This window comes from Bombus huntii, chromosome 2 (assembly GCF_024542735.1).
Source record: "Bombus huntii isolate Logan2020A chromosome 2, iyBomHunt1.1, whole genome shotgun sequence".
NCBI classification, from domain to species: domain Eukaryota; kingdom Metazoa; phylum Arthropoda; class Insecta; order Hymenoptera; family Apidae; genus Bombus; species Bombus huntii.
The window spans coordinates 14,889,756-14,913,075 of NC_066239.1; the positions used below are offsets into that span (position 1 = coordinate 14,889,756).

The 23,320-nt window shown below is 34.2% G+C and overlaps 3 protein-coding genes across 5 annotated transcripts in view; 2 read left to right on the top strand and 1 right to left on the bottom strand.

Moving 5' to 3' along the window:
• The first annotated feature begins 7,917 nt into the window (after positions 1-7,917).
• LOC126878148 (heart- and neural crest derivatives-expressed protein 1-like) lies at positions 7,918-14,879 on the top strand. The gene is made up of 3 exons (XM_050640692.1): positions 7,918-10,121; positions 10,909-11,546; positions 13,824-14,879. Exons 1-3 carry the CDS (start codon positions 10,037-10,039, stop codon positions 13,956-13,958), a joined length of 858 nt encoding a protein of 285 aa, XP_050496649.1. The 5' UTR covers positions 7,918-10,036; the 3' UTR covers positions 13,959-14,879.
• Positions 10,936-23,320, bottom strand: part of LOC126878094 (la-related protein 1B) — a 42,249-nt gene continuing 29,864 nt past the window's right edge. The window contains exon 18 of one of the 2 annotated variants that reach the window (XM_050640548.1): positions 10,936-11,060. The gene's annotated coding sequence lies outside the window, so the exon portion shown is untranslated. Of the gene's footprint in view, positions 11,061-22,414; positions 22,957-23,320 lie in introns of those variants that run through there. The other variant, XM_050640547.1, reaches the window with a different exon arrangement.
• LOC126878158 (PBAN-type neuropeptides-like) lies at positions 17,812-22,297 on the top strand. 2 transcript variants are annotated; one of them, XM_050640714.1, is made up of 4 exons: positions 17,812-19,241; positions 19,487-20,651; positions 21,010-21,246; positions 21,695-22,297. In XM_050640714.1, exons 2-4 carry the CDS (start codon positions 20,546-20,548, stop codon positions 21,937-21,939), a joined length of 588 nt encoding a protein of 195 aa, XP_050496671.1. In that variant the 5' UTR covers positions 17,812-19,241; positions 19,487-20,545; the 3' UTR covers positions 21,940-22,297. The 2 variants fall into 2 exon arrangements, with proteins under 2 accessions (XP_050496671.1, XP_050496672.1); XM_050640715.1 differs by lacking the exons at positions 17,812-19,241; positions 19,487-20,651 and having other exon boundaries at positions 20,746-21,246.

Here is a 23,320-nt window from a genome sequence, read left to right on the forward strand (position 1 = left end):
GATAAGGTAACTAGAATAAGATGTACAACAAGATAAACTACATATTACCTTATTAATGCGTAATGATAGATTATGTTACCAACCTTATGGTGTAGAGGATAGAATTAAATAAATTAAGTGATTGAACGAAAAGAAGAAAAAATATCTCCTAAATTCTTTCCGAGTTATCTAAGTAAAAGAAAAAAGAAGATGCTTTTTCTTTCTCAATTTTTCAGTTTCCTAGAATCAAACATACTATAAACTCTTATAATCCAAGTTACAGTACCAAAAGAATTTAATTATAATTCTCAACGAGAATTGATTGTAAATAGTCTACTAAATAAAAAAAAAATTTTTTTCCCGTTTAAGAAGTCGTAGTGTAAAGTAAATTTTGTATATCTAACTTCCGTTTGGTGTTTCAAGTTTCAAAGACATAAAGTCGAATTCCAGACCAACGTTTTTCACATTGTGAGTTAGACAGTCTCCAATTTCCTGGACACCGATCCCTATATTTAAAGAAACTGTGTCTCTTTCTGCGATATCGACGGGATCCCGTGATGAGACTGGCGCCGACCTCCTTCGTTGAGTTAAGGAAACCAAAGAAATGAAAGAAAACTGTCTTCTTCAAGACAGCTTAACCTGTGTCACGCGCCACCAAGGAAAGACAATCTGCGCAACAAATGGTAACCCGAAGCTCGAGGGCGCATAATGCTGAGCTCACTGAGACCGCATCTATGACCCTAAAGGTTAGGTTAGAATACAATAAATCTGTTCTGTCTTTGTAATTGACCATCGAACTTCCTGGGCAAACAGGAAACATAACTTGGCTTAACAAAATTCTACCAAATATCCAAACTGGACAAATTGTGGGTGTAAAGAATTAAATAAAAAAAAAAACGGCTTAATATCTGGCATCTATGTACATCCTCCTTTTGGAAAAATCTGCGAACAATGAGTAATGAATGCATGATAAAGCTACTAAAGAAATGAAGGATAGAAAGAGTAATGTCGATGCGTGGTAAGAATGCAACAATTCATCTGCATTATTGCAAAAATCTGTAGATGTATTAATTGATGAAATAAATTTGAAGGTAGACTTAAAAAAAGAAAAAAATAATTTTCTTAAAAATTAGAGAAATTAGGATAATTTGACTATTTCTAACAGTCAAGACCGCATAACGATTAAAAATTTTCAATATTAAGAAATATTTTTTTTTGCCTTATTAATTTAACTATATCTTATTTATATTCATCCTGTCACAAATTTTATATCCCTGTTTCATTTAAAAAGCAATCATCCAAATTATGGTCTTCCTTTATCAGACTAAAAATGAATTACAACTTTTCTTAAAAACTATATCCGATAACATACCTCTTTCATTATCGTTTTATTTATAGCAATGCAATAATTTTTTTAAATTATTATTATTACATTCTACTTAAAAAAGAAAAGGAGACATTTCAATGAAACAAAAATAAGTTTCGCAAAGGGACCTACAGGTCGTGAAAAGGTTCGCGGAAGAAGAAAGAAGATAAAGTAAGAAGGAAGACGAATCGGAGGTTCGAGTGTGAAATATGAAGAGGCACGTAAAAAAGCTCAAGTGGTTGCACATGAGGGACGAGACTTTTACCTACGTCAACGATTATTTTCTCTTCTTTTCTTACGGTGTACGAAACTCGAGGAAAACTCGTAAATTTTCTACGAAATCCATAGTAAGAGACTGGCGCCAGAGAAATTCCAAGGTCAACTTCAGCTATTATGTCCCAATATATGTAGATACCATTTTGAGGACCACGTGAGAAACTCATCCTTTGCTCCAATTTCCTCAATAGCTTTCTAAACATTTCCATTCTTCTTCTGTTCCATAATTTCCTTGCGAAGTGATTAATAAAAGCAAGATCTGAATTCCCTTGCATAATCCCAATATTTGTCAAATAGAATATATAAGTAAACTGACAAATTAGTCAAATCATAGGTGAAAGAGATAGCTGGGTCCAATACACATGTCTTTGCTATATTTCAAATTCGACAACTCAACAATAGAAAAATGAATAAGCAGTAAAAGGTTTTGAATAAAAAGTTTGCCAAGCATTTAGTCGTTAGAAAAAAGATCTGTATCGAGTTTCATGTAAGAGATCCTACCGATCGACGCCCATTGCCGCTGCCGATCTCATCGTCAAGTAATTTGAAACGAGGGCGTAACCGGCGACTTCTTTCCCTTCTTGACAAGCTTCTTCTTCGTTTTCTTCAGCGGCTCTTTTCGACTCTTCTTCACCCATTAGTACCAAAATGGCGTGCTCGACATTGATCAATCCCGTTTTTTATTGTTGAGTACAAGATAATTGAAATATTGTTGTTTAGACTTGTCATTTACTAATCTTTATTTTTTCTGTTTTGTAGATAACAAATAGTGAAATGTTAATCGGAAATATGTAATCAACAAAATCAAGTAATAAGAATCGAGTAATGTAATCAAATGAATTTCTGTTAATGGAATTATACAGTTTAATACGAATGAAGAATAGATGAATGTAGGTTAGGGTTAATTTGATAACTTAATTTCCAAATATTTCATTATTACATTACATATTTTATTATTTATATTTATTTATTTAATATTTATGATATTTCATTATATATTTTGTAACTATCATTAATATTTATCCCTAATAATAATTAAAGTCAATTGCTATCAGTAATATTTTACTTTCAGTGAGAAATCCAGAAATATGCGAAATATCATTTAACTTTTAATTTCTTACGGAGGAGTATACACGTAATCAATAACCCGGGGAACATGTGAAAACCAAGATTTTTCAACTTTAATGCCCACGATTTCCGGCATGACAGAATTAATTGCAGTATTTTCGATGTTTCGACCATAGAGGTTAGAATATCCTGTAACGTCAAAGAGATTCACCCTAAACGGTAGCTATCCCTAGGGATAACCTGTGGCATAAATACGTAACCTGGCACCTGTTTCCTTGCTCTACAGTCACACGTGCTGTTCCAACATGTCGCATCAATTAATATCTAATTAAAACAAATTAACAAAACAAAATAAATATCGCTTTAATAGCCCCATTTAATCATAACTAAAAATATTTTTAGAAACAATCATCAATCTTTAATATATCAATCGTCCAACAATTCCGTGATTGTTTTTTCGAAAAACTTCAAAAGTATGTATAATGCTTTTAAATGAAACGATGTATTACACAAGTATGAGTCATTAAGTGGCTGCACGGATCAAAAGCTACATTATCGAAGAATGTTAATCGAATGAGTCAGGCTCGTAAACCTATACATACATGTACGACAAAGTTCGGAAAAGTTGGAGAGAAAAACTGAAATAAATTATTAGTGATAACAGAAGGCATCTGGTTTTATACTCGATTGTTGCCAGACATGGTATCCATGCTTAAATAATTAATTACAGTTATCAACAGCGCATAATTTCTAATTAGGTACATATATTGTTATGAGTATTATTGCCTGAAATACCATCATTAATTACCAATTCCATGTGATACATAGTTAAAAATAAATCTAAATTCCAAATTTGTAAATTTTCAAATCAATTTTTGAATTCTTAAAAAATATTCTCTAAGCTCGATCCAAGTGTCTAAATTTTTTAATTTTATAAAACTTTAAATTTTTTAATTTCCAAATTAACTATTAAAATATATCTATTCGCAGCTCTGTTCTTTTCCGAAATTCTTCCCAAACGCTTACTATGTTCGTTTTTTCCTTATATTATTTTTTTATTTTTGGTTCTTCTTCTAGGGGATAGGGGAGAAAGTGATTGGTCGAGTGGCTGGCTGCCAGTCTGGTCGCAGAAACTTCTTGACAGACCCCGAGATGTTGTCAAAGGGAAATGCCGCGCGATCGACCGACCACTTCTGAACACGACTAATTTCTTCTCTTTGATGCTAGGCGGCCGATTACCACGCCTTTCCTTAGACCCACACTTTTCCGGGACAATTTCTTCAAATCAACTCTTTTCTATTCTTGGAAGTAATACAAGTAATGGAACCGCAAAATACAAGTATATATTAATTTAATCAGGGAATAGAAGATATGACAATCTATACTAGATACACACTAAGTACTAAGTCATTAATCAACCAGATCTGCGGATCAACCATAAACTACGAATGTTCATGCATTTATGAAATATTTAAAACTGAAAAAACACAAAGGATACACATAATGTACAAAAATACGTAAAACAATTTATGGGGTGAAACTTTCATTCAAATTTAATTTCCTCTGGCATATTCTGGCATATAAATTTACATAAACATTTGCAGTCTAGTTATAAAATTTACATATAAAGAGCGTTAATCAGCCTAATGTATGTTCTCCTTAGATTTGGAAGGGAACAACACTCAAGACAATATCTTTCCCTATAATCTTCAAATAAAACCATCCCACCTCTTTTCAAGACCATAGAATCGAAAGGCAAGAAAAAATACAATAAAAAAGGAATGACTTATCGGAAGGGACAACTCAAGTATATTCACAAATCACAAGGTGGCGCCTATGTAGATGGTGTGTGGTGCGGTTTCCCACAAATATAGGTAGGAGCGATTAGAGGGTGATTAGAAGAAGGTGTTCTGGATTGCGTTCCAGCAACGCAAAAGCCGACGGCGCGTCGTTTCGGTGCGGTGCGTGTGTCCCCTCGCCAGTTTTACACCCCTGTGTCGAGTAGCAGACACCGAATTGGACGACCACGCACCCACGGGACTGATACGAGACCCTGCCACTCCGTGGTTGGAAGCTGCTGGTCCCCACTTCTTCTTCTCAACCATGCGACGCACGCTCCTTCAATTTTTTTTTCTTTTACCCTTCACGAGTGGAGCTGTCGCGATTATTACTTAAATAGATATATGTATCAAGGTTTAAGTGACTTCCGGCGATAACGAGAATTGAGAGGTAGAATGTTGATTAGAAGTATCATGGTTAGTTAGCTTAGGATAACGGTGGCTGGTTTTGAATCTTTGAAATTGAGAGTGAGGTAAACATATGAGAAAAACCATGTATGGTTTTGTTGCATTTTATTGCATTCTGTTAATATTTCAGGACAACGATGAACGAATATCTAATCGATTCATTTTTAAACAGAGTCTGATAAATATACATAATACAATAACAACCAAAGTATACATGCTTAATCTTGTAACTGTTCAATAACAATAACGATAATTTCCTAATTTCATTAAAATTTCATCACTCTGATGTTGACATAATGAAGTGACCCATTTAGGGGACAATTTTTTCCGCGCGAAACGCGTGCCAGTCTCGTGGCTTCGAGTTTCTAGAACGGCCCGGTCTACTAATTATTATTTCCGTCGTTAAGTAGGCTATTTTTTCGGAAAACGCCAGCAGACGTAAACAAAGAGTTGAACCACGGTGTTCTGCGCTCTGTCGGTAACGCAGCAACAGAAATTTATTTATTTTTCTCGCGATGACACGTGGTTCCTCTTCCCATCTTTCTTCATTTTTCCCCTGACGATCGCACTTCCCGTGCAACTTTCCAAAACAGACATCAATTCTCGATTCGTCATTGCTTCTTAAGAATAATCTTTGATTAATTCACAAAATTCACTATGACATATTCAATATGACAAGCTTTTATTTAAAAAAAAAGAAAAAAAAGTGAGAGTGTCCTAACCTCAATTGTAAACAAATGAAACTAGTTCCATCCACTTAATTTATATACTTATGTCACTTTGCCAATCTTTATTCACCTAACTTAATCATCGCCTCAGAAGGAACTTCGACCAATCCGCAAAAAAGTGGCAAGAAATTTTAGAGAGATTTATAAAGAGATCGATGGTCATTAAAAGTTAATCTTTCAGAGAGGAGCACGACTTACACGGCTATATAAATGGTGAGCTACCAACAGAAAGAAAAGGAAAGAAATGAAAGATCGAACAGAAAGAGGTAGAATGAAAGGGAAGATGAAAAAAGGAAGCGAGAAAGAATAAGGTTAAGACAGCAGTTGCGGAGAGGAAGAGAGAAATTCAGAGGGGCCATGTGGCGTTTCAGGAGATATCAAATCATACTACGTGTACGCCATGCCGCCCCCTAAATATAGTTTATTGCGTTACCGAGTATTAATGGAGCTCCTATAGGAAGGACGAAGACAGACAAACTATCGAGCGTTACGGATCAGCCACGGAAAACCGAAAATAAAACTTGGTAATAGATCCTGATTGATTGAGTAATTGAGTAATTAAGTAATTATGTGGATACGTGTGAAAATTTCGATTTTTTATGAATATTGCAGGATAATTGAAGCGTTGATTAATTGATGTTAATATGAGAAATAGCAGACAATGTAGCGTCTTATTCTAATTACCTTATCATTATATCACGAAATTATTGTATTTAATCGAGAAGTTATATAGGTAAAATCATTTTTAAAAGAGCAGAGGAATTTTATTGTTCTGTGAAATGTATAGGAAAAAATTATTCAGTAACTTCGTTTTGGCTAATTCTTGTAGACTGGGACGTGTTTATTAATTCAGCCTGATTTATGCAGACTTTTTAATGTATCTGCCGTATCTCCTATTGTGTACTGCCGAATGTATTCCATTAATCTATACATCTATATACATGTTTTAAATTAGTATTCTAAGAAAAACTCGCAAAATATACGATAAATACAGAAATAGAGAAAGAAGTTAAAGGTTAGAATATTGAAATCAATCAGCATTTCAACTTCCTGTATAGTCTGGATTTCAGTTTATGGAGTGGCTGCAGTTTTAAAATAGATTTATCCAGTTTTCGAATTATCACATTTCAAAAATTTTCAAAATTAAACTTCCAAATTTCCGCTTTCAAAATTTTAAACTTCATAATTACTGCTTTCATATTTTTATATTTTCGATTTTCCGCTTTTGAATTTGCATACTTCCAAACATTAGATAGTTCAGTTTACATCTTGCAAATTTTTCCTTAAAAATTTCACAAAATAATTGACACAAAACCTGCAAAGATGCAATATTACAACAAAAAATAATATACAAAATTATCTTGCACAATTATAACGAAATTATATCTTTAACATACTTTCACCAACTTTACAGAAAGAAATTCCAAGAAAATGAGAAATCTTCTAGGGTGGAGGGTCAAGAAAGAATACAAATTAGTTACGATCGTTAGGCCAGGATGACTTGTTTAAAGAGATCCACAATCATGCCAGATTTCGGATCCGTTCCGGTGTCACAAATTGAAAACATAAACACTGGGATCGCGTACACGTGTCCTCTGTATATCATAAACTGGTAGACGATCCTTAAAACCGGTTGCCTTTTCCTCTTGCTACGTCCGCTCGCTGGGTTCATTCATGAAAATCCGGTAGCCCTTTAAACCGTGAACGGGCCATCGGTAAGCATACCAAAGATATCCCTTCCTTTTTCTTTATGGTCTTTTTTTTTTTAAGGAAAGTACCGAATATTACAAGCGACCCTTCTAATACACAGTTCATTCATACCGTGTTCATATTAAAATCAAAATATGCTGTATATCGTAATGAAGAAAAATAAATTTGTGAAACGTAGAATTTTTATTCAAATTTTTGAAAATTGAAAATATCTCAAATTATAAATATCTAAGATAGTAATGTGTTATAAAAAATACTAACGAGTTGTATCTTTAGGGAAACATGAATTTTGGAACGGATTTAGAAGAAAGTAATGGTTCTACAAGGCGTAGAAGAAATAGACATTTTTATTTCATTAATTGCAAATTGTTTCGATTTAATTAATGGGAGACTAAATATTAATATACGTATCCTATATAACAAATGGAAAGGATGAAGACAACGGAGACTTTGATTGGTAATGAACGAGTGGTAGCCGAAGGAAAGGTTACTCTTGGCTGTTGGAATAATAAACAAACCCTTTTTGTTCGTTCCAGGCCGACATTCACAGTAGCTCGTTGTCAAGGGGACGCAATCCCTGATCTGGGTTAATAAAAATTCGAACGGTGTCGCATTTCAAGAAATACCGACCGAAGATTCTCCTTTTGACCAGGGAATGAAGGGTGACCGAAAAAGACCTGGTTCTCAGAAAATTGCCTTTAAATCATCTTTATCGTCGTAAACTTCACTTTGAACTAGTCGACTGTCAGACGTGTGAAATCTATCGTCAGAACATGTAATATAGCCTTCGCCAGAAATCGAAAAAGAAAAAAAGGAAGTTTGATGATGTAGAATATAGAAGAATGATTAGTTCACTGCACAGAAAGTAAGTATCAAGGATAATATTGCGCATAAAAAGGTAAATCAGAATAACAAACAAGATAGATAAATGTCAAAGACCCTTCTCTTATTTTCTTCCATTCGAACCAATCGAGACATTGCCCTGGAAATAAAGTTAAATCCACTTTTAATCCCTCAGATAACATTGGGCGTAGCTTCAAACTATAGATAAGTATGTTAATTTATTCGACATTGAGTCGCGCGAGCAAGAATCGGTAAAAAAGTGGAGCGACGACGCGTTGACGGTAACGCACACTGACAGAGGGGGCTTTTTGCCATCCGGAGAAGCATCGGCCCTGGGAAAAAGACAGATAAAGCCACTTAAAGTAGCTCCAAGCTGTGGAGGAGGATCGTGCGCTGACCACTACTATTTTCAGTCCTTTTTGCCGCTAATTACGACAACCCTTTATCGAAAGCCACTTGAGCATCCCCCACCCTGGTATTGCTCCGACACTGCGGATTAAAAGTGCGCCAACGAATTTTAAAATAGGACGCTCTTGGATGAAATTCGTGGAAGTGTATTTATTGAAGACGGATGCACCCAATTTTCTTTGACGTTTAATTATAGATTTAAGGCATGTTCACGAATAGTTCCATGATCCTCTTGTTCTTGAATTTAGCAATGTGACACAGAGGCAGTCATAATTGGTCGAAACTCTAATCGTAATGAAAGTTAAGTTATCACATAAGCAGTATCCACATTTATATAAATACTATAAAACCTGTCTAATACGTTTAATATAAAACCACAATGCTTTGCGAATAGATGAAACTTACTTATTGCATGGGGAAGAAGAAAATGAAATGGCATGACCAGAGAAAGGGGGATAAACAAATAGAACTGAATGTTAAATTCATTTGAAGAAAAAATCATTAACAATTATTAAGTGTCTTCTAGCAAGTTCTAACAAATATTATCAATTCAAAAATATTTTATTATTATATTTAATTATATTTTATTATATTTCAAGATTCCACCACCACCGTCATCCACTAAGGGAAAAACAAGGAAAACAAAGAAAAGGAAGATTACTATAGCGTGTCCAATATATCTCAGATCCATGGTATATATCGGATCCTCTGCGTTCACTATTTATATAAATCATGCACTCCGGTGTTGGCTGATTCCCCGTTCAGTTCAATTTCTTAATTGAATCGAACGATATGCGCTGCATGGGCGTAAACCAGCTCGAGCTCCGCCCTTTGATTCCTCTCCACAAGCTTCGACTCTCTCCCTCTGGAGTCTGCGTGTACACCCACCAGCGACGTGCTCGAGTACCAAACGGAATAACCCAGCCACTCGAGGCGACCTCCGAATTCGGCGTTCTTTTCTCAGTGGCACTTGGACCGCATCCGGAAACGCAGTGACCTCGTGACCAGTGAAACGCGGCATCATTCGTCGCATCCCTCATGCCTTCCTTCGGATAAGAAATATTCCAACCGATTTCTCAATCGTTTCGGGTTGTTAAGGAAGAGAAATTACAAGAGTTCTTACAAGAGAAATTACATTTTCGTTTAGATAATTGGGCTTGGAAATTTTGTGTAATCGAAGTTCTCAACGAACGAAAATTTCGAGGTTTTCAGAAAATTGTTCGGAGTCGATTTCAAGAACGATCTGTTGTAGAAGAACTGCGATTGATGGAAGAATTAAATCAGGGTTAAAAAGATTTAAAAAAATCAGACTCCACTTTGTACGCGATTGATTCGCTGATCGCTAGTGAGATTTTTATTGGTGAAGTTATTGTGACAGTGCGAGGAAAGGAAGTGAAGGAAAAGAAGTTACAATGATGCTCGGGGGTTACGAGGCGCAGCCGGATTATTATCCGCAATGGCATCAACCCTACAATTACGTCACGCAATTACCATATGGTAAGTTCTATTCTATAGATATTCATTTTTTTATCTACTTGTAGCTTTTATTAATATGTTAGTTAATACGGTTTATTATCTGGGAATCATAAAGAGAATCGTATCAGAATTTTATAGCATCGCTATGCGATTTGCTTACAAAAAGACTAAAGAGTACTTTTAAAACTGAAAGAATGTAGAAAACAAATTTCATTACGCAAAATGAAATAGTTTCGAATACCACTTGCATACGTGTGTTTGCTTCGAAATGAGATGACTTCTAAATATAGATAGACGAAATTTCCAAAATTTTGAATCGTTCAATCTTTTTTAGTGAAACACGGAGAATTTTGCTTGTAGAATATTAAGTAATCTTCAGATTGTGATGGGATTGATGATTCAGAAGCTTTAATTATTAGAAAGAAAATAGTACAACTAGGAAGATCTTTAAAGTCTAAGAAAGTATCTTCATATTAACATTCAATAACTATTTCGTTATTCACATATATATTATATTATCTTACAAAACTTTCAAAGATTAGATTAATGAATAACGCAGGCGTTGCAAAAGGTAATTGATATAATAGTAAAGTAACACGATAAATAAATGAATAAGAAAAAGAAATCGCTGAAATAAAAAGCGCCACAAAAAATGGTATAAATCCACTAAACGCATTCGCAATTGTAGCATAATAATAAAACGATATTCCCTAAACGAGATAATAATTAAAATCTAAAACAAAATATAGTAAAAACTGTTGCACACTTCGCCATTCGATATATAAAATTCTCCATTTCTCTTCTGTAGGACCGCTGAACGTGCCCGACGCGGATAGCCAATCGACGTACTGGGGCGCGGATTCCGGGATCTCTGGGGGTAGTTCTGGCGCCGGAAGTCCCACCGCCTCGACGCCTCCCCTGATCGAAGAGATCGGCGTCCAAGAACCAAGCTACTCATCCCTGCAACAATATCCACACCCTTCTATCAGCCAACACTATCCCAATTTGCCTTACCCACCTCAACAAGATATTTCACATCATCACCTACATCATCACCATCATCATCAACAACAAAATCACAGAAGAGACGGCGATTATTCGACAGTTTCTTCGATGAATCAAGTTGATGGATCGCTTCAACAACATCTCAGACAAGGAACTAGAGACGGCGGAGTTGTCGTTAGGCCTAAACGAAGGAATACAGCGAATAAGAAAGAAAGAAGACGCACACAAAGTATTAACAATGCGTTTGCCGATCTTCGTGACTGTATACCCAATGTGCCGGCGGATACGAAACTGTCGAAGATTAAAACATTGAGGTTGGCAGCTTCGTATATTGGATACCTGATGGCGGTATTGGAAAGCGACGAAGGAGAAGAGCCGCAGACCTTTCGCGCTGAAATTTTATCTAATGGCAGAAGGAACAAGACGGCTCAGGCAAATCAGGTTAGTTTTTAGAAATTTCCAGCTTTCACGGTGCAATTAGAATTTAAAAGGCTACAATAAGGAAGCAGCTCTACTTTCTAGCAGTTTGAGTAAACCGACAAAAATCAAATTATATACATTCATGCTATAAATTCACTGTCAGCTATTATTTGTAATAATGAACCTCTGCACTTTTGAATGTGAAGGTTATATCTTTTTTCCTCTCCCAACAAATATAATTTATATAAATATCGTAGCTGCCTCTTTAATAGAATCGAAACTTCCGGGTGAAAATACGTTCAATCGTGTCAACCGAATTCTGATAAAATTAACTGTACTACTAACAAAACGTCAGAGTCTCTAGAAAACTCACACTTGGAAGCTTCGATCGTGAAAATGAAGGCCAGTTTTATTTTATTGCGAAGTTTTTGTATTTTGATTGATTGTCGTAAAGGAGTATTGTTTAGACATAGTAATGTGCTCTAGACGTGCTGAAACTTGTCTTAAAGCAATATAGCGGAAGACAAATTTCCAATATAAATATTATCATACGCAGAATGTATCGTATTGCATGATAGACTATTTTTTAGCAAGTTACTGTACTATCAAGTAGCAGCGAATTTGATATCCCATATAGGCAGATTCAGACAAGTCGAGACAGGTTATATTCACGTGTTTCATATTCGATATAATAACGCGAGATATAATAACGTGAGAAAATATTGGTTTATTATGTTATAATCAATAGACTATTTCGTTTACTATCCATTTGTTTATCTCTGCGACATACTTATTTACGTATTTGTTAATAAGACAGCGTTACCATTTTGTTGAAAATCTTGCTTGTTAATATCCGTTTCTACATTTGAAGTATGGAAATATAAATATTTTTTCATCCTGTAATAATAAATAGGTCTCGTTCTATGACCTAAACATCTCAGATTGTAGGAAGCGATAAATAAATACACATCATCAATAATTTAAATCTCTTTTGGAAAACTTCAAAATCAAGAAAATAATCATATTCTGATGTCTAAACTTGAAAATACTCTGAAAGGGTCCTCGAGCGTGCTTCCACAGCGAAAATCGGCGGTATGCACTTCAACTACGAATTTATGCCCTTCGTCTACTTTCCTTTAAATCTCCTGGAACACTTTTGTAAGCGTTGCCTTCGAATAAACATCGTTCTCTTTAATTGGACGTCGTTCGTCGACGCCTGAGAACTCGACCTTAAACTTGTCATACTAAAACTTCTAGATGAAGAAAGACAGAGGAGAAAAATCTCATCGTGTTCACGTGCCATCGAAACGAATGTTCTCAATTCAGCATATAACATACTTGTCTTCCGCATTGTGACAAAATAAGTTTATCGATGCCAGGCAACAAATAAATTTTCATCCATGTAACTTGTTCTGTTTATTTGAAAATGAGAAATTTAGTATAATCTTGACAAATTTTAGCTGTACACAGAACTGAATATTCCTTTGATTTAATGGATGTTTAGTAACCATTCCTGTTAGAGATGTCAAACAGCCTAATCAGAGATGTTGGAGATTAAAATTTATTTCGCTCAGAATGCTTCTAGTATGATTCCATACGAATTTTATATTCCTGTATATTTCAAATATCATTCTAATATCGATTCTTTGAATTAATTAATGATAAGTGGAATTGGCAATATAGAATTCTAATATGTCATACGTAAAATGTTTAGTTAGACAAACAAGTGATTGGTACGTTTAAAATTCAACAAAATCGACTAAAAATTTAACGAACGAGAAGAAAAGAATTTTTGTGAAGTGGTGAATAAACTGGATTGCGGTTAGATCACCAGGTATCAAAGGTTCTTCGACTATATATTATAGCTTAGATCGTTTCCGTAACTTAAATTTCGAAGATGACTATTGGACCACCCTGTAGTTTCGTGGTTTCTCCTGTTTTCTGTAATTCCTCGCCACCCAAAGAGAACTTTCTTTGTTTCAACCTTCAATTGATCTGTCATATCTACCATATAAATTTCAAACTTTAGGTAACTAGAGTTTACATAAAAATATAAATGTAAGCAAAGATTACAATTGTAAAGTAATAAATATTAAATGTAATAATAGACAACGATATAAAACATAGTTATAAAATATTTATATTCTGTATATATTAAAGTTTAAATAAAAAATATGAGGTATAAAAACATAAATATGTATATGCGACAATAAAAAAAATATAAATAATATTTAAATCTAGAGAATATAAATATTTTATAATAGACGTATTTTGTATGTATTCAATTTTTCATTGCAGAACGAGTCGTATTTACACCAGGCATCAGGCCTCGGGTCTGAGGAATCATCGAAAAGCAAAGGCCGAACTGGTTGGCCGCAGCATATGTGGGCCCTCGAATTGAAGCAGGAATCGCCTACCAACCAGATGCAATAAGATCATCGATTCCCGATCTATCTATTTCTGACACTTTATGGCTTCTGTTCTTCCGTCGTTATCGAGAAACCGAACAAATTGAAGTTAGATCAATGTTGGTGGCTAGCCAGGAAACTTCGATTATTCTCAACTTTTCCTAGACAGCTATCAAGTATTTCGTGGAACATAAATAGTAAGAAGAAAAATATTTGTTACTCTTTCATTTTACATCATCGACGAAATGTTGCGGTATAAAATAAGATTAATTTATTCACATAGCTGCGAGATAAGGTTAGTGTAAAAATTACGCTAAGTATTGTGTATGTGTATGAGTGTATATAAGCGGGCGAAAAATCGAAATCGTTCTTTTAGTCCCTTTACTTTTCCTTTTCTCTTTCTAAAAGACTTCTTTTAACAGATTCGCACTTTTGATGATTTCTGGAATTTCTGTTACGAGCAGAACTTGCTAAATCTCAATAAAAAATAGGGCATTACTTTTATTTGAACGCAGAAAGCGTCGATAAGTCTATTGTAAAATACAAGCGATTGTTTGTAAATACGCGTCTGCGAGTATAGGTCTGCCTGTAAATAGGAGTATCTTATTTCTTAGTCGATAATAATTTACGTCAACCTCGTTATCCTTTCACATTTTATTCTACGTTAACCTTTAACATTTTATTCTTCATTGAAGGAAAAATCAATTCACGAAATCAATCGGCGATCTTACATACATAATATCAAGTTTGGATATCAGATATTTCATCGAAAATCAAAATTTCATACAGTTTTTATCAGTTAAAGAATTTAAGTGATGTCATTCTTTCGTTAGATCTAAGCAAGTCAATTGATTTAAGATGCTTGTAAACTTTTGTATAGATTATCTTTAACAATGTATAAAAAGTAAAAAGTCACTAGTAATAAATAGGGTATCTAGTAACTTAAGCTCTCGGGTATTCTTTCTCTCCCCCCCCCCCCGTACATTTTATATGCTTTAAAATTATATAATAGTAAATATGTAAATATTAAGTAGTAAGAATTAAACGGAAACAATCCCAAGTCTAGCTTGTAAACAGAGGAAGAGCTCTCAATCTCAGTCAAATAGATCTTCTCCTGGCTCTTGTGTTGAGGTCTTGACTTGTCTGAAAGATATGTTTTCCTTAGTTACATGCTGAGAAAGTATTGTTCCTCGGCGACGGTTTCAAATTTCTTGGATTTTCTGGCGCCGGTACTTGATCCACGTTCAGCTTCTTAATTTGAGCGTGTTGCTGATACATCTATTGAAAGGAAAGAAGATTCCCCTACATCCATACAACATCTGTCCTTCGTTTCTAGGAGAAAATCATGCAAGTATAGTTTGAGAGAGTTGCGTACAGTATATTAATTTTCATTGGTTTATAACAAATGATCTTTAATCATCCTTGACATGTTTGTCATTCAGTACCATTCCACAGCAGATTATTTTTCTGAGTATCAAATAAACAAGTAGACGCGCCGCGATTAATCAAGACTAAATATTTGCAGCACTTTTATCTGACAACGATACGGTATTTAGCTTCATCGATAACTGCATAGTGACAACATTGTCGACTTTGTATATTGTAAATCTGTTGTCCTCGATCAATCGAACCACGCATAAGAGGAAGCCAATTAATGGACGAATTCCACGTTGATATTTAAATAAAAACACAAAATTATACTAAAAGTATCGGATATGTTTCATAAATTGAATGATATTAAGAAATTGAATACCAGAATCAAATATTTTTAAAAATCCAAACCAATTTGTAGAACTGTGAAGGTTAGGTTGAATGACGAAATTTATTCTAGGTACTGGACTTATTTTTTATGGCTAATTATCCTCATTCTGTGAGCGATGATACGAACATGTGAGTGATATCATCCGTATACCAATCATAGCATGCAATGGATTATGTTATTCTGTTACGCTGTTAGAGATCTTTTGTGTCCTTGTCTAGTAACGCATGCACATTCATATGATAAATATGTAAGTGTGACACTGATCAACAAGCGGCGGCAGTGTGCATGCCTAATCGGACAAGGGTAGAAGGGGATTCTATGGAGCATTCTCTTTCTATCCCCATATTGTATTCATTTACATACGTACGATTTGTGTGCTTCTATCTTCATATCTCTATGATAATATAGCACCACTCGACGTTCATTCCAATAAATAATCATCGATCAGTCTGTCAGTATTGAGCTTCGAGTTTATTGTCGTTCTGTAACATCTACATACTAGGTCATCGCAGAGCGCAATGAAATGAAAATATTCTAGAAACTCAATGTGTAAATAAAAAACAACAAAATGAAAAAAGCAAAGGCAGAAGTAGATACTTTTTTGGAGAACAAAGAGGCACATGCTTTCCCGGTAGAAGGTGTTAAACACGAGGAGGTGAATCGGTACCGCTTTGTAAACTCTTCGGTTGATGAAGCGCAGAACACCTCCGTGGCCCGAATCGACGATATAAACACTCCGCAGTACCTAAGGAACTCGGTTATTCTCGGTAGCAGCAAAGAGATCGTTGCTTCCTTGTCAAAACCTTACCATGAAGCCCCTGCTGTGCTACTGAGACCATGTACGATTCGTATAGTACGAAAGGGACCTTGTATACATATGCACGGATCCGTATATATTATTATTAGATTGCGGATATTTACAATTAAAAGAGTGTTACCTATGTAGGAATTTAATTCATCTACTAAATGTTAAACTGGTACTATAATTTCGGTTATTTTGTATATTTTTGCATATTATACAAAATTTAATACATACATATGCACATATGTATATGTATAGTGAGGAAATGAATGACTCAGGGAAAAAGCACACGAGATGGAAAAATTATGGGAGAAATGGGGAAGGAAGATTTCCAATTCTCGCATCAGTCAGAAATAAAAAGAGATTAAGATCAACCGGGAACATTACATTGCTCTTTCAATATTATTTTTGCTATTTTGTCGGATAAAGATTTATGTATATATTATATTTTTCTTACTTTTTATCTATAAATGAAATAATGAGGTAATCATTAAAAGAATTAACTAGATGCAACCGAAATTTATTATATGAAAGATTGGAATTTTAATAATTTTATATATATACAACACTTCCGTTATCGATTCCTCTCAAACTAATTTCATTGATACTCGACCGAACACGAAAACCTAACCTTCTTCCCACTTCCATTATCATCGCCCTCTACTTGCATTTCCCCTTCTACTTTTTACTACCACTGTTTGGTGATTTGACAAATGAAGATGTAACGAAAAGAACTAAGAAGAAAAGAAAAAGCCTTTCTTACGTGGGAATATTTTCGAAACAGCATCGCGACCGAACAATCACGCGTGGGTATATGTTTGTATAAGTGTATGTCAACGTGAACACGCGTATCAAATGTGTATACGAGGCCAAAGGAAAAAAGTATGAAGCGGACGTTTGTTTGCTTTGACAAGTATCGAAGGTCCACGTACATATATACTTACTCGCGAGAATGTCCAAGTACGGTCGACCACTTAGGCGTCTTGTGAAAAACTGCCCTTAGCATGTGTCGCGCAAACCTTCTCTACCTAATTGCTCCTTTTGAACGTTACTTTTCTTAATCATGGGGTAAAAGAATGAAAAGAAAAGATGTTTTCAAGTTCTGGATATTTTTATTAGATAGATAGTAAACTTTGGTAGTTCGATTAGGGAATATATTTTCCTAATTATTTTTTTAAGATGATATTTTTTCTTTTATCAACAAATGAGAAAATTAAGTATAACTTGATTCTTTGAAGACCATAACTAGACTTTTGATGTTTATATGTATAAATTATGCATAATTATAGGAAATTTAAAAGTATAAAAATGTATGTGTGGATCATGTTCAAAGATGTAAAAATATCTGGAAGAGTACTCTTATCATAAACAAATTAGGGATATATAAATGCATAAATACATAAAAATCTGCAGTCTAATTATAGCATTTAAAGTGTAAACCAAATTTCTATTTAGGTTCCATTTCTTTACTTGTATTCGCAGAAATATAAATTTGTGTAAACGTTCGGGTCAGTCTAGTCATAACATTTTGGTTACATTATTTGAAAACTATTGTACCGTATATAATTTTATCGTAACTTATGTGTCGATAAAGTAGGAAACGGATTGATTAAAGAATCGGAATTTAAGATCCGAGTAAATTCATTGAGTATTGGAATTTATCAGACAAACATTAGAGATATTACAAAAAGGAGCAAATGAGCTACGCTATGCTAGTACGGCTACAAATCTTGGTTCAAATTGTTTACCCTTCGAAACTACTGTGCGTCATATGTAAACAATGCTGTTCTTCTCTAAGATGGATTATGTCTTCTGTCCGAGTGTTCGGATTTAGTATCTCGCAAATACCCAACGGGAATGCTTGCTGTGATATACTAGAAGCTCAATGTTCCTTACATTATCCCGTAAATATATTTATGTGTAATACATTACACAAAATTAAAATATCTTTTCAACTTACACAAGTACCTTGTATTTTTAAACTCAAGTACCTCTTGATACCTTTCTGTAGAAAATAAAATTACACATTATTTCGTATATAAAAACATCTATATAAAACGATAGCTCCGTTTAAAAAAATGGAGGCTATCTAGAAAATTCGGTAAATGTATGTACTTTCAGAATAATTACATTTCATTTAGCTTAATGAAATTTTTTCCTACTTTCTATATGTTTCAAAGTTACTAGTCTAATTACTTACGGTATCTTATATATTCATGTACAGACGTACTAGGATATTAAAATACCTAAATACCAAAATACTAAAATATTTAAATATAAAAATACTAAAATGCCAAAATACCAAAATATCAACAATTTTTTAATTTCAAAATAACAAAATACAAGATAGTTACTAAAATTTCAAAACTTTAAAATATTAAAACACTATAGTCCCATATAAATATACGAATACAGATTCTCTTTACAAAGAGATTCGCATAAAAGCAGTCTTCTAGTCGCATTTATATAAACTACGCTTTTACCGTAAATTAAACTGCGTGCTTCCAAGACGACCAACCGATAAATGTGTCGATAGCCAGACGCACAGTCGAGCTTTTATACGAACGACGCCCGATCTCCTCTCCATGCTCCTCGGTCTCATTCGTCCCGAAATTGAATTGGTTAATTGACAGACTTAATCGAGAACAGATTGTCCGACTGATCGCCTGGGGTGCCAAGTTCGATCTGTTACAAGCGACAGGGAAAACGCCAAGGTACTATGCTGACATTTTCCGATCTGATAGGTGACATTTTATAAATGTTCTATATTTGCAAATCATTCGACGTGCATTTGTCTATATTTGAATTCTGTTGAATCATTAATTATATAGGAATCGTTTTCTGTTAGGATGGATTTAATTCATTCTAATTTTATTGAGATTTTATTGGAATTCAAGATTGATTGAACGTTCGCAGCTGAACAAATGACATTAGCGAAATTTTACAGGTTATAGGTTACCAATGCTAATATAAAAATTCTTTTACACAGAAATTACCTCAGTAAAGCACAGGAGGAAGTTTAAATTAAGAGGATTTTACAGTATACTAGCCTAGATTATCCTATTGGACATGGATTTGTTAAAGGAAAAGTAAAAGTATATAACCTAAAACTTATCACTTGTCAATTTAATAGAATTATCAATTCAATCATTCTATAAGAGGTTGCCGCCATTTAGGTAATCCTACTATATCTTATATGTGAATTATTAGCCTTCTGTATCGATTATCTAATAATTCATAACCTCTAATAAGTAACTATATACAAGTAGTGATAGATTTTTAAGGAATGTTTCAAGAAATGTTTTTTTAAGGTAAGTTTTTCTAATGGAGAAACCTATTGCTATGGACAACAAACAAATGAAATTCTAAATAATTTAATTTCAAATAAATAAGAATTCAACAACTTATTCTCTACGTACACTCATCATCCACGTAAGATTTTTTCCACTGTCCACAATTGATCCATTAAAGTTACTATCCTATTTCCGTTAGAACAGAGAGAAAAACAGAAGAAGGAAACAATAAAGAGAGAGGTACAGCTTCGGAGATTGTGTTAAACCTGTTACAAATCCCGGTAGAGTCAATGAATCTATCCGTACGAACATTTCCGTCTTGCGGTGACGACAAAGAATGAAAGTGAGGATAGGAAGAGGAAAAGAGATAAACAACGATGAGAAAGCGAAAGAAACGATATGGGGGTGGTTGCAAAGGTTCTCCCAGGACGTATCCACGATCCTCATTAAGTATGGAGGAGCGTAGATCTCGATTGAAATTGAGATGAATCGCTTCGTGGGACGTCAGGATTGGCCTCGGTTGGGGGTGGGTTTTTTCAGTTGAACTTTATTTCAAATGAAATCGATACTGTCAAGGAAAGGGAGAAGAAAAATAAGGTTTACTCCATGGAAGCGACAATTGGATGAAAAAGAAAAGAGAAAGGAAAAATAGAGTAGTGTAAGGTAGCTTGCACCCCTATAAAACCAGCGACTGAACACCGTATCGACATCATTCGCCGACAACGTTCCGCGATAACGTGCCCTCAAACGAAGCGATGATCGGTTCCGTCGCGTTTCTGTCTTTCAACCGCCTTATGACCATGGCAATTTGCGTACTGCTATGTGTGGTCTATTTGGTGTCCTGCGCTTCCGGAGAATACGGTACGTTCTACCGATTGTGAATTATACAAAAAGTTTAACAACCCTCTGACGGTGTAATATAACGAAAAATTCAGGATGATTTAGGAAACAATTATTCCTTTCTTGCAAAAGTTTTTGTATTTTGATTACCAGTTAGAAGAGGTACATTCTTCCACTTTTCAATTTTTTATAAGTGAACAATTTTTTATAAGATGTGAAACTTGTGATAAAATGTTTGAATCAGTCTCTCTCGTGATGCATTTCGAAGAGATATTAAGGAAGCTAGGTCAAAAACCGAGAAACTACATATACATACGTGTTATTATTTTTCCATTTCCACATGTATCGTTATTTGTACGTGTTATACTCTTTCAAATAGAAGGTAGAGATTCCTCGAGTAGCACGAGCAATGACAGAGCACCGAGCAACGAGTTTGGCTCGTGCAGCGACGGCAAGTGCATCAAACGTACCTCGCAGGATATTACCAGCGGTATGTGGTTTGGCCCACGATTGGGGCGACGACGCAGGACGGACAGAAAACCGGAGCTCGATTTTGACATTGAAACTCTGGCCAACGCGCTCGATGGGTCACGTTGGGCCATCATCACGATTCCAGGTATATATTTATTATGCTTGAAATACGTTTTTTATAGTTTCATGAATTTCTCTTCGTATTTTTAGTGTATTTTTGTGATTGTTTTTTTTCCAAAAAAAAAAGATAAAAATAGTAGCTTTCTATTTTATATAATTCACGGTAATATCATATTATTATGGAATCAAATTTTTTACTAATTTGATAATGGAATATATCACACTATTTTCTATAGAAGTGATGCAACTTGAATACCTAACTTAAATATCTTTTCTCTGAATAGAATATTCATGCTTTTGCAAATCTATATTTCTTTAATTTTGTTTCCAAGATTTAAACAATAACAAACAGATTAACTGTATGATTTGAAAGAATCGAAAGATGTGTATTTTTTCTTTTAAAAAATGGCAAAGAACATCGATCTATATTTGATATTTCAATCATTGAGTTTTTGAATAAAATTTGTTTTCAGGAACAGATAGGCGTCAAGCAAAGCAGTTCACACCCCGTTTGGGGAGAGAATCAAGCGAAGAATATTTCTCATACGGGTTTCCAAATGATCAGGAAGAGTTGTACGCGGAGGAACAAATTTTCCCACCTTTGTTTGCACCACGTTTAGGACGTAAAGTACCTTGGATACCAACTCCGAGGCTTGGACGTCAATTGCACAATATAATTGATAAACCTAGACAGAACTTCGATGATGCACGCTTTTAAGACTGGTTCGACCTGCTGGATGATTAATAGCTAATGATATAGTGTAATTAAGATCATATTTAAGAAAATAAAGGACTTGTATTTATTTGTATTATAATCGAGGAATGCTCGATATTTTTCCTGTTTCATTAGTTTTTATTATTATTCTTTCTCTTTTCTTTGTGAAATGAAGGTTGGTTTTCCATGTAATTGATTAGAAGTTAGGTTAGGCTTGAGGTAATGGGCTAGTATACGCATTCACTTCTGTTATAATAAAGGGATTGTTAGCATTGTTCTACTTTAATTCAGTAAATTCTTTTCGTTCCCGTCAGAAAAAAAACCTGACAATGTCAAGAGTCAAAAGAACAAAGATATTTATTTTATTTTTAAATCTAATTGTCGGTACAAAAATAAATCATCGGAAGTTTACTTCAAAAAAATAATCTGTCAAATATCGCAAATATACTATAATTAGGATCAAAAGAAACAATATGTGTCGTAGCTATAAAATTTTTATTTTCATTTCGACTTTCATATCATCAATATCCCACCTCAAAAGATAGATACATATTTTTTAAACCTTGGTATAATTATTATTACTACGAAATACTTTTAAAAATAAGAAAATTTGTTAAATATGATTATAATAATTCTTAAATTCCAATTATTTTACTATTTGCAAATATAACAATTTCTATATTACGATAAAAGATAAACAAAAAATGAAAGACAACATATTTTCAAATTTTAAAATATCATGTAATTAAAAGAATAGAGTCGCTAAAACCGTGGTTGTTATTCCTGTCCGTTCTGATAGTAAATGGTTACTTGAGCAAGGAGAGGCAGAAGGTTAACTTGTATCTGTTGGATGTGTTTCCAAGCTTTATGGTTACGACCGCAGTCTACGCTGCCACATGGCCCACGGTAGTTCCGGTCGAGGAATTACACGCGTAGTTACGCTCCTCCCTTTGCCTCCTTCCTCTTTCTTTCACCGCAGCCAGAAATTTAACCCTATCTCGTTGCACTCATGGTTCCTCTCTGTGAAAAAATTGAAACGATCCTATTTTGGCTATCTCCTTTCTTCCTGCTTTAATTCAAGAAATAGTTCAATGGAAAAACTTTTTCTGTTCGTTGATAGATATTAATACTTCTAGTAATTTTTAGGTTATTTCAACCTGAGAAAGATAGCAAAGTCGAAAATTCATGCTTGTAATTTTATAAAAACCAGGATACGAATTTTATGTCATCCTTTAAAACTTCTTAACTTTATTGTTGTGAAAAGTTATTATTGTAAAATAAAATTTCCACTTCACCGAAAAAAAAGTATTCAAAATAATAAATTTATTGTTTATTATCTGTGAAATTTATTTTAACCTAAAAAGATTCTAAATTATACGAGATA

Coding starts and splice junctions, on each gene's coding strand:
- LOC126878148 (XM_050640692.1), top strand. CDS start 10,037: ATGATGCTCGGGGGTTACGAGGCGCAGCCGGATTATTATCCGCAATGG. Junction 10,122..10,908: donor CGTCACGCAATTACCATATG/GTAAGTTCTATT, acceptor TCTCTTCTGTAG/GACCGCTGAACGTGCCCGAC. Junction 11,547..13,823: donor AGACGGCTCAGGCAAATCAG/GTTAGTTTTTAG, acceptor TTTTCATTGCAG/AACGAGTCGTATTTACACCA.
- LOC126878158 (XM_050640715.1), top strand. CDS start 20,862: ATGTTTGAATCAGTCTCTCTCGTGATGCATTTCGAAGAGATATTAAGG. Junction 21,247..21,694: donor GGCCATCATCACGATTCCAG/GTATATATTTAT, acceptor ATTTGTTTTCAG/GAACAGATAGGCGTCAAGCA.